This window comes from Nematolebias whitei, chromosome 21 (assembly GCF_014905685.2).
Source record: "Nematolebias whitei isolate Nwh7 chromosome 21, NemWhi1, whole genome shotgun sequence".
In the NCBI taxonomy this organism is placed as follows: Eukaryota; Metazoa; Chordata; class Actinopteri; order Cyprinodontiformes; family Rivulidae; genus Nematolebias; species Nematolebias whitei.
The window spans coordinates 31620696-31639683 of NC_056518.1; the positions used below are offsets into that span (position 1 = coordinate 31620696).

Below are 18988 nucleotides of genomic sequence, written 5' to 3' on the forward strand. Positions count from 1 at the left end.
GTGTGAATAAATATTACTGAGTGTTAATAAGAGTTAATGAGTGTTAAAAAGTATTACTGAGTGGTAAGAGTTGAGGACACCTACCTTCCTCTGGAGCAGAGCTGTCTGCTGAGCTGACTCCATCTGAACTGCCAGACGCTCTGTTGACCTTCTTCTTGGTAGAACTCTTCTTTTCACTACCTTTCCCCTGCTTCACCTTCTTTTTGACTTTGGTGCCACCCACCGTCCACTGAAACGAGACGCACCATTTTCACAATGCTGATCCGTTCCCTTGTGCCGAAGACGTTTCAAAGAGACGCAACAAGTAATCTCACCTCGTCGTCACTGTCAGACGTCTCGGAGTCCGTGGAGGCTGCTGGTTTGTTTACAGACTCTTCCTGCTCGCCAGAATCAACCCTCTTCCTTTTTGCCAAAGACAACAACTCCTGAAGGGGACAACACAGGAACGCAGCTCAGAAAACAAACAGGAAGTCGTAGTGACACAGAGGAAACTGTGGAGACTCGCTCCCTGATGTTCATGCAGGTAAATAACACACTGAGATCCATTCGTCACAACAGGGACAGCAGGAACTGACTCCTACACACTTTTCAGACAAATGTTTGATATTGTTGATCTTTAAAGCATCGTCAAACTCACTGTGAAAATTATGGCAATTTTATTATCTGTGTACATCAAACAGAATAAAAAAACACTATGGACGAGAAACAAAGTTTTATGTTTTTAAATCAGTTTATGGTTATGTGTTATTCATCTTCACTAAATATGATGTTCAATTAGAAGAACAGACTTCTCAGTTTCATCTAAACCTTTTTATCAAATAATTTAAGGGGATCTTTTAGAAAGCAGCTTGAAGTTGGTCGTCTAAAGACACATCAGCACGGAAAGATATGAAACTAACTTCGTCTGAACCACTTGAAAATCGAGACTCGTACGCTAGATGGTCTAAATGTGGACGTCATAAGACTGTGTCCATTTTAAAATACGAATTATGAAGAAAAACATTCTTTACTTTGAACGGTTTATAGAAAATTTGTTTTAATATTTTAAACCATACAGCAGGGAACACAAGTGTATTTCCAAACTGCAGACTTATCCAGACTTGGAAAAGACTAAAACCAAATTCCATGTTTTCATATTTTAAAAGGTGTAAGAAGAGCTGAAACATGCAGTGGAAAAAAAAACTTTTAAAATAAGCCCAGAGGTGAAATGACAAGTTTCTTTGTCTCGGTCATAAATAAATGTCTCAGCTGACAGGTCTGGACTCACAGCTGCGCTCTTAATTTATATAAAACAACAAGGCTTGATAAAACTCCAACTGGAGACCTAGCATCTATTGTTAATTAATGACATTTATATTCAAAGCCAAACAAGGTGTCATTACTGAAAACACATTTTAGATTCAAGCCACATAAAAATCAACTGAGAGGTTCAAATATGAAAGTGGTGCACACTGACACATGTACCAATGACACAAAACCTACTGCAACACAGAATTAACTTTAAAAAGGCAGAAAGGTCTTAATAAAGATGGTTTCTTTACAAAACTACATGAAGATGACCACTTCATGACAAGTTGTCACCTCTTGAAATAAATGTTGCCTCTGGTTTCTGCAGTTTAAATCAAAGTTTTACATTTTAAATTAGATTTTGAACAGTTTTAATCTTTTTGGACAGCCATCAGTCACTGTCTCTATATTGGCATCATTTCAATCTGTTGCATTTTTAAAATATTGTTTTTTATAAATTATTTAAAGTTACTGTATTTTTCATCAAATTGATCTCCCAGGTAAACATAAAGCAGATAAGCATACCCGGTACTCCGTACACTTTGTTAGGCTGAACAGACTTCTATCAGGCTGTGATCACTTGTTCATTAAATTTATACAATTCAGAGATTTAAGATTTGTTTATGGTGTTTACAGAACATTTCTCCAAACTCTCCTAAATCTGTATAACCTCTGCCTCTGTCAGGAACACAGCTGTCATGTCATTTTACAGCATTCTGTCCTGTGTGTACAGCTCTTGTTTACCCTGACAGCTCTTGTTTACCAACAACACCAAAATAGTTCATCGGCTCTAAGCCATGATGACGTCATCCAGAAGCTGCAGGTCAAGCTCAAACTAAACGCGCCTAAAACTGTTTCAGTGTGAATAAAGAAGGTCCGTGCTCATTTGTCCATAACTAGCAAACCCCCAGCAGTAAACAATCAGAACCGAGCAGCTTCGGACTGAAACCACCCGGAGGCCCGCGCCCAGTGCTGTAGGATTGGTACTTCAACACATCTCGTAGTGAAACCTTGAACAAGCAATTGGACCTTTAGACACAAACAACCCTAACATGCTGATTTGTTACAAGCCGCACAGAAGACTTAGGGAAACACGCAACTTGTTAGGAATAAAGTGTTTACTGTAAGAGGATAAATAAACACAGAGCAGCTGAAGACTGCTGCGAGGCCAAACACTGACTGAGCAGTCAGTTAGCACGTTAGCTTGGCCTCAAAACTGCTGACAAGTTAACGCGCCAACAGTCAGGGACTACATTTGAAAATTGCGGACCTACCTCATCTAAATTATCATCACTGGCACTATCTTCGGAGTCTGAGTCGATAACGACCCGACCTTTCCGCTTCTTAACGTTCACCATGATTAGCACACCAGCTAAGCTGCTAGCTAACTCTGTGTCGTTTATGTTCAGGTTTGTTGCCGTTGCTACTTAGCTCGTTGGCTCGCGACAAAGGCAAGACTGAGCATGCGCCTACGCTGGGGGTGGTGGTGTCACAAAATAACTATTTTTTTTAAAATATAACCTAAAAAAATGTATGTTATTCTTTTTCACATTGCGCTCCTTTCTCATTAATGGAGCTCAAATAAAATAAGAGAAATGCCAAAGAAAGGAAAGAACAAAAAGACATTTAAAGCCAAGGTAGGAACTACATGTTCATAGTGAGTGTGTCGACCAGGACAAGTATTTGTGGTGCACAAAAGCTGCAGTTGCCGTAAATTACTCTTTTACAGATTTTTTACTATCGGCTATAGTTATATTAGAGTAGTTATAGTAGTTTGTAATAAATTACGTTGTTATTTAATGTTTGTATCCTTTGTAGGTGAATGTTTTATTAACCTAGCTCCGTTTCCGGCGTGGACAGGACAACCTTGAGCAGATAAAGCCGTCTTTTATTCACAACAGTGCTGTGATATTTTTCGCTGGAAAACTGAACAACCTCTGATATTCCAACAACAGGTATCCTTATTAATGCCACGGGTTTACTTTCACCTTGTATGTTTTTAAACTTACGAAAAGCCTAAAGTTTTTAATGCTTTATTTTTCAACGTGTTACATGTACGTTATTGTTGCCACATAAAAGTGCTAGGAATGAATTTAGTGATTTACGTATTAAGGGAATCTATAAGTATCATCAAATCAATCCCCTTTAAAGAAAAACTTATGAACAGACACGTTTAAATGTCCATTTATTTATCCACAAGTTATAAAGCATAATTTGATTTATTTAACAGTCAAATCGTACAAAGTTAAAACAAACAGTATAAAACGTACCAACAGTTTGAAATAGTAAAGAAATGTTGGGGCTCCTGTGTGATTCATTTAGGTCAGAAATGGCCCTCCTGAAAACTTCACGTCTTCCTCCACTGAAGCTGCTGAGCTCCATCTATGCCCCACACCTGCTCCTTCGCTCCATCACTCCTGGACCTCTGCTCAGAACAGGTTTGAACCAGAGTACATACCACAGGCCCGGCCAACCCAAAGAGAAGAAGTTTCCATGGGAGAATATAGAATTTAACCTCTCAAAGGGTGTGAAGAGGTTAAAGCGTCAGTTCAGACTGTTGTTCAAATTGCTTTCTGACCCCTGGATTGGTCCAGAGGGCAAACCGCTCGTTGACCACATGCTGGAGCAGAACAGGGTTTTGTGGGAGTTTAGAGGACCTGAGAGTCTGCAGGAGTGGATCTTTTCTTCTGATGAAGTGATTGGAGGACAGAGCAGAGTTTACCTGAAGCTGGGAAAGAACAATACGTGTTTTCTGTACGGGACTCTTTGTTCAGTTCCTCCAAATGACGGAGAGACGGACTACAGTGGATACTGCACCCTGCGCTCCAGACAACGTCTGGTAGGTGCTCAGTGTAGGAAGAACACTCTTCCTCAGTTAGACCAGGGATTTCCACAAGGCAAACGATGAAACATTAAATGAAGCCCCCAAAATGGTGTCTAGAAATCAAACTAAATTTTACAAGCTAGCTAAAGAAACATTTTCAACGTAATTGCTACAAAAATATACCCAGTAACCCAAATGATGCTCATACTGTCGTTATGCTCTTGTTTAGTGAGTTTATTAGCAGTTTGCACATTTAAAGCAGTAATGTTCTGGACCAGAACCCTCTGAAATGGATCTTTTCTAGGGTTGGCTTGACAGGAAAAAGCACTTCGATTTGTCCAGTTTCAACACTCTGCATTTGCGGATTCGTGGTGACGGCCACCAGTGGATGATCATCATCAATTCAGAAACGTACTTCAGTCATCACAAGGACGACCTGTACGTCTACTTCCTGTACACCAGAGGAGGACCCTACTGGCAGGATGTGAAGGTGAACGCCCTCTAAACTCGACATGTTGAGTTTTCAGCACCTTACAAGCACCTTCTCATTTACAGATCCCTTTCTCCAAGTTCTTCCTGACTCATAAGGGGAGAATACAAGATCGTCAGCATCCACTCGCTCTGGACAAGGTCAGTGAAAAAGCATAAAAACAAACAATTCACTAAAAAAACAACTAAAATTATGTGTAATCTTCATCATTCAGACGATTCATGATTAGTTTGTTTTTACAGATTAATACCATTGGCTTCACTCTGGCAGACAAGGCAGACGGTCCATTCCAGCTGGAGATCGACTTCATTGGTGTTAGCAAAGATTACGCTCACACCGAGGACTTCGCCTACGAAACGTACCAGAGGAACCCAGAAGTTTAGGGACGGCCACAGCGCAGCAGACAAACCAAGAGACGTGGACAACAGAAACTTTCTTACATGGAAATGTTCAAACAGAGGTTCTAAAATTCAGTTTCCTGAAGAGACGCGTCAACAAGTGAGAATTTATCCACAAGACGACTCGTCCTGTGACGTCCTTTAAGAAGAAAAGACTTTCCATGTTAAGTATTTTAGGATTTTATTGTAAAAAAAAAAAAAAAAAACCAATAAAAATAAACTGGGGAAACTACACAAACATTAACAAATCACAAGATAACATTTTTGAAGTCAAAGTTTCAACCTTATAAAGAATTTAAGTTAAAAAAAAAAAAACAAATGAAAATATGAAAGGCTACAAAAATGCATTGAGAAGATCAAAAAGGGTTTAAACCCACGAGATCAGCGGAGCAGGTTGGACAGGAGGAACGTCTGCAGCGTGAAATATTTACAGTAAGAAGCTGCAGCGGGCTACTTCATGACGAGGCCCCTCCTCGCTCCAAGCAAACTCTCCTTCTTCTGCCGTCGCTCCTCTGTTCGTTTGGTCCTCCGGTCCTCCCTGTAAGACGACAGAACATCTGGAGGACTGGAGGAGGAGATTCAGAACAAACTAAGATCCGCTCAGACCCACCTCGTCTGGACTTTGTGCTGTTTGTACGTCTGCTGACGGGGGTTGGAGACCAGAGATTTGTTTGCTGACATGTTTTCTTTGACTTCTCCAAAAGGCTTCAGTTTTCCTGTAAAATGAAAATAAATTATTGACGTCTTACATTTTACAGAGCGTTGCCAAAGAATTCACATTTTCCTTTCATTACCTCACAACCTGAAATTTAATTATTTTATTTTTCATTTGATTAAAAGCAAAAACGTTACAAAATCACTGAAGATGAACGAAATGATGAAGGTAAAAATAATTCAGACAGGTGGCACGATAGTGCAGCTGTTGCCTCACAGCAAGTGTCACAGGTTCAAACCCCGTTGCAGTCCGTGTGGAGTTTACATGTTCGACCCCCAGATTAAAAACCTCCATCTTGGGTTCATTTATAACGAGTCTACCCCCTCAGCTGATGGGCTCAGAACATTTCCACCTGTTCTAACAGAACCCAGAATCAACACCAAGCAGGAGACATCTTGAAAACCAAGGAACTCTCCACACAGGGCAGAGGTGTGGAGAAGATCAGAGTTGGGTTATAAAAATGTCCCAGAACCCTGAACACCTCACAGAGTTCCATGGAACCCGTTTTTAGGAAGTGAAGGATGATGTCACCACAGGAAACCTGCCAAGAGACCAAAACCCACAGATCTGGTCAGGAGGACAAAGATAACCCTGACAGAGAAGGAGGATCTGCCCGGAGGACCACTAGAAGATGCACAGAGATGGACTTTATGGAAGAGTGGGCAGGAAGAAGACATCAAACCTGTGGAAGAAGGTGCTGTTGAAGGAAAGATGGAGGGAGCAAAATACAGAGAAATATTTGAGAGGAACCCCAGAGCTCCACCTTCCAGCAGGTCAATGAGCCTGAAGGACTCTGCATCCATTTGAAGCCGTGAAATCAGCTCTCAGTGACAGAGCTGACAAAAATCACATCATTTTGTTCTCAGAAGCTCCGCCCCTTCTCGACACAAGGCCCGGGCTGAACTTTTCCTCGCACGCTCCAAGGACTGTGATTGGTCAGAAGTTTGCGGGCGTGTCCATCAATGCAGAAATGGGCTCGGACGTTCAGCTGCACGACTCTTCAAATGCTAAATGAGTCAAAAGGTCACAAACTCCTGGATGGAGATCGTGCACGCATCGTGCACGGAGGAGTCTGTGGCGCTGCGTCTCGTGGAAGGCGTGGCCAAAATCAACGTCCTGCAACCACGTGACCGCCTGTCCACTGTTCAGCTTCAGGTGGAGCACGCTGGACCCTTAAACACTCGGATGAAGAACTCCTCTGGTTTAAGGAGAACCAGGTAAAGGTCCTGGACCTGGACCGGTCCAGTCCAAGTCCAAACAGACACAAACAGCCCCGTCCAACCTGAAGGAGCTGGAGACGTTTGGACGTGAAGTCCAGGAGTTAGATGGACCTGAATACATACTGTATGTACACACCACTTTTTAAATATGTTTCTCCAATAGCTCAAAGTATTTCTGTAAAATTATTGCTTCAAATAATAATAATAATTTAAAACAATCAAATTGCAGGTTGTAAGGAAACAAAATGAAAACGCCCAGAACTTCCTGTGATGGAAGCTTGAGAGCAGGTACCTTTATGAGGCTTGTAGGTGAGTGGGCGGGATAGACTGGACTTCAGGTCAAAGGTCATCTTTTTTTGTGTTCCAGGAGTTGCAGAAGCGCTCGTGTTCCCGGTGAAAATGAACGGTCCTTTAAAAAAAAAAAAGAAAACCGATTAATGAGCACGCGTGGGTTTGAAATCCTCCCGGCAGTGACGAGGACACGCACCTGAAGGTTTCTGGGCAGAGAAGTTGGAAGTTCTCACACTGAGGCCCTTCCCTGGTTCTGCAGCCCGTCCCTGAGGGGTGCAGGAACCCAGGTAGGGCGACATGCGTGCTGGGGTCTTAACCAAGGAGCCCTTAAACTCGTTGTCACATGTAGCTGCTGAGAACCTACAGAACCGAGACAAAACATTTTAGTTCTGGAACAAACAGAAACATTTTTTGTACAGTGTCTGATAAATAATTTAATCAAGTTCAAGTTGTTTATTTTTCTGGTAATTCTTGTAAAAATAACAAAACCGACCGAACATTGATCCTGCGAGTGAGATGGACAGACAGCCCGAAGGGAGCGTCTTTCTTCCCAGCAGGTTTGTTTGGAAGAGTTTGTCGGTTCTTTCCTTCAGCCGGTTGTTTGTTCGGTGGATCTGGGCTGAACATGGACGCTCGAGGTGGATTCATCTTCTGTAGGAAACAGATGATGTCAACAAACGTGTCAGAATAAAAAACACCTGAAGTTCTCCTCGCTTTGAATTCAGAACCAACACGTCAGTAAAACTTTTGACATGCAAAAACAGGAACCAGCTCTCGGGGATTGTCAGGATGTGCAGCGGAACTGCTGGCATAGCCCAACAGAACCTCACTGAGCTACACAAGGCGAGGTCAGTGAACAAAGCCAGGCTGATTCTGGCAGATCCTGATCATCACTCCATGGTGAGTTCAGGTTGCTTCCATCTGGACGCAGGTATCTGCTGCCCAGACGTAGAACAGACTGAATAACTCGTCCTTGTGGTGATCAGGCTTCTCAACAGTTATGATTTCTGTTATTTTAAGGTCTTGTATGGATTTTTTGTCCACTGACTGGAACAAACTGACCCTTGGGCAGGCCTGTCACGGTAAAAAAATTTTGCTGGGCGATTAATTAATTATTGCGATAAACGATAATATTGTTTGAAATTTGACAATAATTAGTAATTATTGTCAAATTTAAGAAGAAATGTTGGTTAATTTTGTGTGTATCCCCTTTTTTTGACCACCGGATGGCAGTATAAGATAGTTTGAACTGAAGGATGGATAGTGAGGGAGCAAGCGGTCTCTTTAAGAAAAATGGGAGGGAGGCCCCTTGACGTGACATGGGCTGTTTCTCTTCAGTTCTCAAAATGGCGGTCGCTCGGTGTGGTTTGAGCTCTTTAGCATAGCATTTTTCACACAAAGCTTTTAATAATAATAAAAAAAAAAACTAAAAAAAACCCAGTAAATAAGTTTTTAGCTTCTTTTTGCAGAGAAAAACATCTTTTCACACGAAGGTACGGGTTTCAATTGTGAATTTTGAAGCTTTGACAAGACGGAGGTTTTTTTCCCTGAGGTCGGCCTGTTAGCTTAGCTCGTAGCTTAGCTGCTTTTAAGAAAGGGAGGGGTCATTGAAAAGCACCGGAGTTGAGCCTTTTGTCATCCAGTGTCTTCAGTAGAAAGAGAGAGACACGAAGAAACGATAAAACTGATCAATTAAAATGAGGTCGATAATTTTCATTCGTCATGCGATTAATTGATTTATTGCGACAGGCCTACCCTTGGGGACGATAAAGATTCTCGAACTAAAAGCTCAGCAGTCTGTGAAGGATGTCGTGTGTTGGGATGACTCTCAGCTACTACCACACCAGGTTTGAGTTCAACGATCATCATTGATTATAGCAGAGAGTGTGTTAACTAAGGCTGAAGTGACCTTCTTGAACTTGGCTGACTAAAAATTGATGAGCTGTAGATTAATTTAGGGTAGAGAAGAGACTTTCTAAGAGTTAAAGTTAAATCTGTTCATTGGTTCATGACGTATATTTCATAAAACAAGACAAAAACATGATGTTCAGCTGATGAGTACCTTCACTTGTTGGACCGGATGCTTGTTGGCCTCCGCCTGTTTGGACTTCCTCTGAACGTAAGTAGAAATGGACTCCATCTTGTCAAACTGAGCCTCATGGATTTTCTTAAAGTCTAGTTCAAAGATGAAATGAATAAACATTAATCAGAAGAGATAAATCCTGCTTACTACAATCTGTAAAAAAAAAAAAGACTGGATGGAGGGAGGGGAAAAGTCCAAACTCACTGGGAGTGCTGGTCTTGTTCTGCAGGAGCCTCTGGTAACGAGGGATTCTGCCACCTTTCACCACTTTGATCCCCGTTTCTGGACAAGAATGTGGAAAAGTTAGTTTTCCTCAAGACGACATCAGCAATTATCTGTGGGTCAAAACAGCCACTTTATGAAAAATAAATCAACACCAAGAAATCTGATGCTGCTCAGTAATTCAGGTAGATGAATCTAACAAAGTTAAGTCAGGTCCTCTGGATGGAGCTTTTCGTCTTTTATCCAAGACTTCTTAAGTCTCAGGAGCTGCAACAAACTCAGTCTTATAAAAATATCACCTTCTCATAGTGGAACAACCAGTTTGCTGTTCACATGTAAAAGGAGGACCATCAGTCTGTTTAATGATGGACAGGTTCTCTTCACAAAGATGGCCTCCTTTACTCCTCTCTCAAACCATCGTTCCTCTCTATCAAGGATATGAACATCTTCATCCCTGAACGAGTGACCTCTGGCCTGGAGATGAACTGCAGAGTCCTGGCCTGATGGTTTTGCTCTTCTGTGCTGGTCCAGTGTAAGACCGATCACCCTCCTGACGCTGAACAACATACACAATATTACTGTTTGTGCCGGGGGACTCCCGTCATAAGTCTTTGCTCTAATGTATTTTGGGGTTTAAAAGCCACTGGGACGTTATGTTTAGAAAATAAACGTCTCGGTTTCTCTGAAACTCCTGTAACATACGGTAGTGATGTTACCTCTAGCACCGAAGCTTCAGAGCACGCTTCAAACTCGACAGGGTAGTTATGGTGAAGCAGTGGGCCGGAGCTCGCTTCATGTGACGTCACCGATGACGTGTGCACCACTTCACTGCTTCATTCACACCGAGTCAGCTGACTGCTTCGAGCTGACAGGCGGAGTTTCAAACATTTGGCGTGATTCAGTGTATTTAAGATGCTCAAGCCTCGGTTCACATCCCCGTTCTTCACGTATTATACGTTACGAACAGCTCTTGTTTTTTATATTCAGACAGTGGTTCATTTGAGCCGGATCCTGTCAGAACAAGATCCTGGAACTCTATAATTTTGACCGCTCGGATCCGCCAACTCCGCCCCTAAAAGTCCAAAGTCATCGTGCATTTTTATTTTGATTATTTATTAAAAGTACAACGAGCGGATGTTGTGGCCGCGCCACGCTCCTGCCAGCAGAGACACGGACTGCGTGTCCCGCGGGGAGCGTCTTCATCCTCCTCCAGCTGTGCGCCCTGAGACAGTTGTTTTACGCACAGCGTCTCCACACAGCTCTGCAGGACGCGCGCACAACTGCGGTGTCGGAACTCCTGCATACATTACAGTGCACAACATTTCAGACAATAAATAATTTTACAGTAAAAAAAAACAAAAAAAAAAAACGAGTGAAATGGTTGATGTGTATTACATCAAGTATCAAAACAACGGCACTAATTAGTCAAAATAACAGCGATCAAAATGTTGAAAAGACAATTTATCTAAAATAAATGGATGGATGGCAGTGAGACTGGAGCAGAACACACAGGACTGAATTCAGCTGAGAAGAGTTCAGGTCGGCAGAGTGTGTGTGTGTGTGGGGGGGGGGGACACCTGACAGACTGTCAAGACGTGCATTCATACACAGGCTTGTTAATTGTTGCTCTAAAATAGTAATTTCAATTCAACCTTTATTTATACAGGTTTATCCTCATTGAGCCTCGTCATTTACAAGAGAGACATGTTTTAACCAGTTTATTCAAATGTTTCAACCTGTTAAAATACACCAAAATGCAGGAAATGGCATCTCTTTTATTCCAATTTTTCTGGAGGAAGACACACGGACCCTATATTTAAACATATATAAATAAATACTATATTTCACCACTAGATGTCACTGCAATGAACCTTTGAATGAATGAACCCAAGTTCAATACAATTGGCAAAGTGGTTCAATACTGCTTTATTGCTTCATTTGGCCATCACTAACATACGGAATGACCACTGGTCTGGGTTCCTCCTTTTCACCTGATGGCTGACTGGAGTCCTGTTTGGGTTTCTTCTCTGCTTTCAAGAAGGCCCAGTTAGGATATCCACATTGCTCCAAGGACTGTCTTGGTTGACAGGCCACTTTGGGCTACTGGTTGATCCACTATGAGAAGGTGATATTTACAAGACTGAGTTTGTTGCAGCTCCTCAGACTGAAGAAGTCTTTTGGATAAAAGACAAAATGTTTCAACAAGAAGAATCCATCCAGAAGACCTGACTTTAACTTTGTTAGATCAACACCATGACGTTTCTTACGTCCCTGAGTTTTTCCCGAGTAAATCCAGGAGATATTCAATCACACAAAACTCTCAGAACGGAGACAACAATTTTAGAAATTTGCACAAAAAATGACTTATTCTGTAGTTGTTTTGACAGATGATCTGAGAGGGAGGTGAAGGAGGCCTTTAACGAAACAACTTTAAACAGACTCCGAGTTCAGCTTTCTAAAACCTGCAGAGCGACATTAGGCCTGAATCCAGGTCAGTTTCACTCCAACTCACACCTCCATGCACGTGACTCAAACCTATGAGCCAGCACACAAAGAGCCTGATGACTCTTGATCACGAGAGGCGTGTAATTTCAGTCTAATCTGCACGTGAATGCAGGAACATAAGCGAGCCTCGACAGTTTAAAGCGTCTAAAGTCCCGTGTTTTTATTTTCTAGATTCTAGTTCTGGATGACTAAACCAGCACCACGGCCTCATTCATTCCACCTTTACTTATACAGGCTAGCCTCGTGGAGCCACAAGGATTCATTTTTCAACAATTTCTAATGAATCATCATTTTTAACCTGTTCCAGACAGAACATATAAAGTACAGACAACAATAACGGTAACTAATGACAACAACTCAATGAGACTAACCCGTACCTGTTTCACAACGTGCAGGTTCTTCATCTTTAGAGTCAGAAGGCTGCTGGTCACTTCCACTTTGCTGCGGCTCTGGTCCAGTCCTTTCAGAACCCTCGTCTGGAGACAACTTTCTTTTCTTCCTACCCTGTGAACTGCGGGGTCTGCTCTGTCCATTAACCTTGCCTTTGCCCTAAAAGAGAAGGTAGCCTCATGAGTTATACGTTAGTGAATATGTGAACGAGATGCAGTTGTCTTCTTCAATACTTTGGAAGTCATGTTGGCATCACAGGCTGCTGCAGCATCAGTCAGCTTCCTCTTGGAGGCATTTTCTCTCCCCCGACGTTTTGTCACAAACACGTTGATGTCAGAATCCTCCTCTTTACAAACTGCAGCGCTGTCCTCAGACACCTGCTTTTTATCTGCTTCCTGCACTTTACCACCATCCTGCTCCTGAAACAGTAAAACAACAGTATGTATACACACAATACATGCATAATACTGCAGTACAGTACTACTATACTGTTATAGTCATGAGGTCTGTTACCTGCTCTGCCTTCAGCTTGTCCATCTCTTCAAAATGTTGTTTAATGGCTCTCAGCAGCTTATCAGCCTGAAATTTAAAAACAGATCTAAAGTTAGATATTAATCTTTTTTATAAAATGAACCATAACATTTAAAAATCAGTCGGTGGTTCATCTGTTAATCATGCTAAAAACACGGATGTACCATGCCAAAGATGAAACAAGTATTTAAATCAGAAAAACATATATTAATTTATTTAATATTTACTCTAATATTTGTATGTTTTACCAATAAATAATGTAATGATTTAAGTTGGAGACATTTATTTCCTCCTTAAAAAGACTTTAATTACGTAATAATGCTTTAATGTGTTGATGTAAATATTTGACTGCTCCGTGTTTGTTGTTAGCGGTTAGCCTCCGTTAGCGCGGACGCTAATGTTCTTAAAAGAGCTTCCTTACCTTCCCGTTTGCTTTCAGTCCGAGCTCCTTCGCGAAGCTTCGCAGTTCAGCGTATTTCATGCTGTTCAGATCCATGTTGATGTGATGAATGATTCAGCTCGATGAAAACAGCGCCAGGTTAAATTCTTCTCTGTTTGTTCAGTAGTTCGGTCAGCGGCGGCGACCAACGGTTAAAACTCCCTCGGATTCAAAGCACAGCAGCAGGAGATTTTGATTGGCTCCTGGATCTGAAGCTTCTACCTCTCAGCCAATCAGAATAGACTCAACTCCATTTACTGCTCCGGAGACGCAGCGGCTAGATTGGAAGGCGGAATTTGCGTTCCACGTTGATCAAGTGACTGATTATTAAAGCCAGTGCATCTACTAAAAATGATCATTACAAGCTCTACGCGAAACGTTACATGATGTGTAGTATTTTTATATATTTTTAGTTATTAAACTATTACATTTTGATAGGTTCCTAATTGAAGATGACGCCTCCTCCGTTCACCCGTGTCCGCCTGTAAGCACCCGGCTGACTCAAAATGAAATGCACCCATTAAAAACGGACACCCTTAGAATCTAAATATTTTCTATTTTGTTTAACTGAATAGTAAATTGTAATTAGTACATTTGTAATAGAATAACTATCATATTTTGTTGCATGTTCTCCCTTAAAAAAACTTGTGCAGATGACGTGATTTAACCAAAGTTTTTGTAAACTAATTTTCTTCGTGCAGTACCACCCCACACCGCAAATAGTGGTGTGGAGCCGGGATGCGATCAGCGCTCCGCAGTCCGCACTGTAGAGGAAGAAACACTTAAAAAGAAGGAGCGCGGTTCTCAGCCGGCCAACATGGAGTTTGAGGAGAGCTTTGTAATTAAACGTATAGACAAGATGAACATTTCAGCAGCTGCTGAACGGATGCAGATGATGACGGTCCACTGTCTGCAGTGCAACACGGTGATGGCGGACTCCTTAGGTGTCTGTGGGGAGGTGAAATGTATGGACTCCCTGCTGTGTTTAAGTAGGTCTAACATGAACATTAAAAAAAAAAAAAAAAGAAAGATGAAGCTGAAAGAAGCACAAAAAAAATGTATAAAAGTGTTAAAATTAGGTTAAAACAGGTAAAATGTGCTAACCTGTAGTAAAAATAAAAAACTATTCAAGAACCAGAAGTAGCAGGAAAATAAAAAGTAGCTTAGAGGCAGAAGAAGTGAAATGCTAGCTTCTTTTGGCTGTTACCTCTTCAGGGTCCCACAGCGAGTCGTCCATCTCACACTGTCCTCTGTGTTTCTGTCCTCCAACTCAATAATCCAGGTATACAATCCAACATTTTTCAGTCAAGTCATCTGGACAGGTTCTTTTTTTGTCCTCAAACTCCTTCCATGTCCTCTAACTTGTCTTTTTACTGGCAGCTGCATTTCCAACATCTTTCTACCAATATAACTGTCCCTCCTCTGGACATGTCCAAACCCCTGTCCTTCCTCTGGACATGTCCAAACCATCTCAGTCTGGCCTCGAGCACATGACACCACATGGTGTGAAACGTTTGTCTCGGGCTTTTTTACGTCCCCTCTCCTCTAATAGCTCTTTCTCTTGAGTTTTTGTTCCGTGTCTCCTCAGAGGTGACTGCTGATGTGGTTATTGGAGCTGTGGACGAGTCAGGACGAGGACAGGAAATGGCCAACTGGTGAGTCCGCTTTGGGCCGGATCCTCTAAATACACTTGGGGCTCGTTTCACGGAAGTACAGCGGACAAATCCAAGATGAGGGAACACCTAATGCAAAGCCAGACTGAGGAGCAGCTAGGTCCAACTTCTGCCTCTGCTTCCTTGAAAACACCACGAGCTCCATGATGGGACCTGGTGCCGACCTGTGAGACCGACACACCTTCTACTCCAGAGCAGCAGATCATGTTAAACGTTTTAATGTCTCTACAATCACCTCAAACAAAGACTCAGTCAGTTTAATCAACTTTGAGTCATTTCATACATTATCATTATTATTATCATATTTTTTATTACATTTATAAAATTCCATCTGAGCAGTAAACCCGCAGTTTAAAACTCGTAGATGAATTATAGAGCTGAGCTGTGATGTCATCACTATGCGCCTCTGTTCAGCTGCACAGCTCTTAACTCAAAGAAACTCGCACCTTGAAATCAGCTTTTCAGAACCTGAAGACCCAGAAGTGACCTGATCGTCCGTCGTGGACGTGTCTTCTGTCCTGACTGTGTCCACCGGGTCTTGTTTAGTCCCTCTTGTTGTCTCTTAACTTGCAGCATCTACAGCCCTCTGAGATGTCGCTGCTGCCACAGCGCTGTGGGGAGAGTTCTTCACTCGACTCCGTCACGTTGGGCTTCAGTTCGCTCCTTCTTCCTCCTCCACAAAGCAAACATCAGCTGGTAAGCTGAGCACACACACGTGTTGACACTTCCTGTTTACTGTTGTCTACAGGATCTGTAAACAAACAATTCCTGGGCGCTGTCCAACGTGGGAAGGTGTTTTTAGAGCAAAGATCAGGCGGCCATCACAAAAACAGACAAGAATGTGTAGCATGAAGATGCTTCCCTGACTCTGACCTCTGACCTTTAGGTTGTCTACCAGACTCACCATGAACTGTTTTCTTTGAAGTTACATTTGACTTGACTCGTCCTTGGACTCTGAGTCGGCTACAGTCCGACTGTTTACTCTTTTTCCTTTTAAGATTTTAATTAGAAAAAAAAAGCTAAATCATTAATAAAGTTTGTTTTATTTGATTATGACAGATGTGAACATGAATGTTGATCGTTTTCAATTGTGAAATATTATAATCTGTTCTGTTTCTCAGAAAACAATTTTTCTTGAATCACCTGTGTGTCTTCAGAGGGGAGTCATGACGTCTGTGAGATCCTCAAAACACCTGAGAGCTGAGAGTTCACACAAAGTTTCTTTGTGTGACCAGGCAGTTCGTCCTGATGTGTTTGACTGATGTTCGTCTTCGTTTATTACCAAGCAAATAAACATTTGCTCCGTTACAATTTTTTGTTGGAAGCAAAGTAGACGTTTCCAGTAACTACCGAAGGTGACGCGTTGTTTTTCCTCACTGCGAGACACATTTTCGGCTTAAAGAGTGAACCTGCTGAAGGCTGCCCATTTATTTTTCTCACAAATATGGCGCCATTTAAGATGAAGACTTTTTCTGTTACAGAAAGAAATAATCACACAAACACAAATACCCCAATATCCTTTAGCTTGTTGGGCATTAATTTAGCTTCAGCTCTTTCCTCATCGAGCTTGTTTTTCTGCAGTTATCTCCTGGACAGCCCATCGCTGGTGAAAGCATCTGAGCTCTCTTTGGACCTGAAGCCCCTCAAACTCTGCATCAATGAGGTGAGGCTGCTGCTAACGTCAGGCTCCTAAACCCTGCTGTGACAGAAGATCATCGGTTTTACTGATGACGAGGTGAAATATTTCTGTCATGGCGTTATATTTTATATGAACCAACTTGGGGTGAGTTTAATGTTCAGAACATGTTTCAGTCCTTCACAATAAAATCCTTACACTTACACTGAACGTTGACTTCTCAATGTTCTCTTTAAACGTCTGGAGCTTAAGAAAATATCTTGTTGTTCTTCAGTGCAACAGATCTGGAGTCAAAGATTGGCACCAATCGCTGGTTTGATTGCATCAGTATTGTTTTTCTGTGGTGTCGGATCCTTTGACTCCATTAACGCCTCGTAAAGAGAGGGAAGACCTGGAGCACGTTTAAATGTTTTAACTGTTTAATAATAATCTCAAAACTAAAAGACAAAAAATAAACTTTTCTATTTAGAAAGAAGGAACTCTGGTCCAGTCTCCGTCCGTATAACTTCTGATTCACTCAGGATAAGTTGACACATGTGCATCATATCTACAGAGTGCACTTTTCATGACCTGCTTCAAGGTCAAAGTTCAAACAAGGTCTCTGCTCGTCTTGGCTACAGATTTCTGTAAAACAGTTTTGTAGATGGGCGTGTCATCCTGTTTATCTGCTGTTGTAAACCAGAGTAGTCTCAGCTGAGGTGCTGGTCTCAGCAGGGGTCAAATCTGGGTATGTTCAAACATTTGACCTGCAGGTGCCGCCATGTTGGGGTTAAATCAAAGCCGGTTAAAGCGAGGCAGCTTCAGTGATCAGATGTTCAGCTGTGCTCTCCTCTGCAGGCTACGCAGCAGGTGGAAGAGAAGCTGCAGCAGATGAGCCTCATTCAGAGCAGACTGGCTGACAGGACCATCAGCTCTGAGCTCCACCACTAGAAGGTTTCAGCTGTCGATGCTACACACGTCTCGTTTGATCTCCCTCCATCTTTGTGAACACACACATCCTCCACGTCCAGCGGTGGCTGCTACACGTTATCTTTTATTCAAGACCATCGTCTACTTTATCACTTCTCACTTTATGTTTTTCTACAAGTTCTGAGCCTGTAATGAATAAATGACTGAATAAAACATTTGAACGACTCATTTGAAGATGAGTGTGAACGTAAACTCTGGTCCACCCGTTAAAATAACTCGTTAACACAAAGGTCCAGTCAGCCAATCACAGGACAGCAGCTCCGTGGCTTCAGGTAGATGTGGAGAAGACGACTTGTTGAAGGTCAAACTGGGAACTAAGAGGATTTCAGTGACCTTGAATGTAACTTGCTCGTTGGTACCAGACGGGCTGCTCTGATTATTCAGAACCTGCTGATCTGCTGGGATCTTTACACACAACCAGCTCTGGTTTACAGAGAATGGTTCAAAAGAAGAGGGAACCTCCAGCCTTGTTGATGGCAGAGGTCAAAGGTCAGACTGATTGGAGATGTCAGGAGCTGGTTCCAACAAAGGTCTGCAGAACCACCTCTGGATCAGAACATGTCCAGCCCTGAAGCAGGTGGTCTCAAAGACCATGCCAGGTGTCACTTCCTGTCAGCTGACAACAGGAAACTGAGGCTACAGGTCCCACACTCACTAAAACTGGACAAGAAGAGACCGCTATGACGGGTCTGGATTCAGTGGTCTCCACAACCCAATCAGAACCTTAGGGATGTGGAGGAACAGGAGATTCGCATCATGGATGTTCAGCTGACCAATCTGCAACAACTGGATTCTAACAAGTCCAAATGGACCAGAACCTCTGAGGAATGTCTCCAACATCTTGTTGAATCTGTGACATGGAGGATTAAAGCGGTTCTGAAGGTGGAGGGGGTCCAACCTGGTACCATGAAGGTGAACCTAAAGAAGTGACTGATGGTGTGTTCCTCCATCTGTGGCCAAAACCTGAAGGAGGACCTGTAGCTGAAGTCCTCAGCTGATGGAGTCATGTCTGTTCCCTCCCATCGTTCAGATCCTCCCAGTTTCTGTCCAGTCCGTGCTCCTCATTGGTGGGTTCTGCCAGGATTCATGACATCATCAGTCAGTGACCTCCAGTCTCCTTGGTTCACGCCTCCAGATGAGATGCTCAGTTCCAGGACATCTCATTAAATGAGCCTCCATCGTCTCACATGTGTGTACAAGTACATGGATGTACGTAAATGCAGATAGTTCTGCCGTACAAGTACGTGAATGTACGTAAATGCAGATAGTTCTGCCGTACAAGTACGTGGATGTAAGTAAATGCAGATGGTTCTGC

At 42.4% G+C, this 18988-nt stretch overlaps 4 protein-coding genes across 5 annotated transcripts in view; 2 read left to right on the forward strand and 2 right to left on the reverse strand.

The window, feature by feature from the left end:
- Window positions 1-2725, reverse strand: part of rtf1 (RTF1 homolog, Paf1/RNA polymerase II complex component) — a 17847-nt gene extending 15122 nt beyond the window's left edge. The window contains exons 1-3 of the mRNA XM_037694620.1: window positions 2562-2725; window positions 315-425; window positions 85-229 (exon numbers count right to left, since the gene is read on the reverse strand). Coding sequence (XP_037550548.1) covers window positions 85-229; window positions 315-425; window positions 2562-2645 — 340 coding nt within the window. The 5' untranslated portion in view covers window positions 2646-2725. The remainder of the gene's footprint in view (window positions 1-84; window positions 230-314; window positions 426-2561) is intronic.
- Window positions 2726-2965: 240 nt separating this feature from the next.
- ndufaf1 (NADH:ubiquinone oxidoreductase complex assembly factor 1) lies at window positions 2966-5319 on the forward strand. Of its 2 annotated transcripts, XM_037694642.1 has the most exons (6): window positions 2967-2997; window positions 3106-3242; window positions 3610-4126; window positions 4416-4601; window positions 4667-4741; window positions 4844-5319. In XM_037694642.1, the coding sequence occupies exons 3-6, from the start codon at window positions 3617-3619 to the stop codon at window positions 4982-4984; spliced, it is 912 nt and encodes a 303-aa protein (XP_037550570.1). In that variant the 5' UTR covers window positions 2967-2997; window positions 3106-3242; window positions 3610-3616; the 3' UTR covers window positions 4985-5319. The 2 variants fall into 2 exon arrangements, with proteins under 2 accessions (XP_037550569.1, XP_037550570.1); XM_037694641.1 differs by having other exon boundaries at window positions 2966-3242.
- Window positions 5320-5420: 101 nt separating this feature from the next.
- Window positions 5421-13667, reverse strand: nusap1 (nucleolar and spindle associated protein 1). The gene is made up of 11 exons (XM_037694631.1): window positions 13378-13667; window positions 12939-13004; window positions 12659-12844; window positions 12407-12584; window positions 9513-9590; window positions 9288-9400; window positions 7719-7876; window positions 7422-7585; window positions 7227-7343; window positions 5610-5715; window positions 5421-5537 (listed from the first exon to the last, which is right to left on the reverse strand). Exons 1-11 carry the CDS (start codon window positions 13450-13452, stop codon window positions 5450-5452), a joined length of 1329 nt encoding a protein of 442 aa, XP_037550559.1. The 5' UTR covers window positions 13453-13667; the 3' UTR covers window positions 5421-5449.
- Window positions 13668-14125: 458 nt separating this feature from the next.
- Window positions 14126-17640, forward strand: oip5 (opa interacting protein 5). The gene is made up of 5 exons (XM_037694649.1): window positions 14126-14384; window positions 14984-15050; window positions 15642-15764; window positions 16650-16731; window positions 17542-17640. Exons 1-5 carry the CDS (start codon window positions 14213-14215, stop codon window positions 17632-17634), a joined length of 537 nt encoding a protein of 178 aa, XP_037550577.1. The 5' UTR covers window positions 14126-14212; the 3' UTR covers window positions 17635-17640.
- Window positions 17641-18988: the final 1348 nt, after the last annotated feature.

Coding starts and splice junctions, on each gene's coding strand:
- oip5 (XM_037694649.1), top strand. CDS start 14,213: ATGGAGTTTGAGGAGAGCTTTGTAATTAAACGTATAGACAAGATGAAC. Junction 15,051..15,641: donor GGACAGGAAATGGCCAACTG/GTGAGTCCGCTT, acceptor CTTAACTTGCAG/CATCTACAGCCCTCTGAGAT. Junction 15,765..16,649: donor CACAAAGCAAACATCAGCTG/GTAAGCTGAGCA, acceptor GTTTTTCTGCAG/TTATCTCCTGGACAGCCCAT.
- ndufaf1 (XM_037694641.1), top strand. CDS start 3,617: ATGGCCCTCCTGAAAACTTCACGTCTTCCTCCACTGAAGCTGCTGAGC. Junction 4,602..4,666: donor CCTACTGGCAGGATGTGAAG/GTGAACGCCCTC, acceptor TCTCATTTACAG/ATCCCTTTCTCCAAGTTCTT. Junction 4,742..4,843: donor ATCCACTCGCTCTGGACAAG/GTCAGTGAAAAA, acceptor TTGTTTTTACAG/ATTAATACCATTGGCTTCAC.
- nusap1 (XM_037694631.1), bottom strand. CDS start 13,452: ATGGATCTGAACAGCATGAAATACGCTGAACTGCGAAGCTTCGCGAAG. Junction 5,716..7,226: donor CACCTACAAGCCTCATAAAG/GTACCTGCTCTC, acceptor TTCATTTTACAG/GAAAACTGAAGCCTTTTGGA. Junction 5,538..5,609: donor CAGCACAAAGTCCAGACGAG/GTGGGTCTGAGC, acceptor GTCGTCTTACAG/GGAGGACCGGAGGACCAAAC.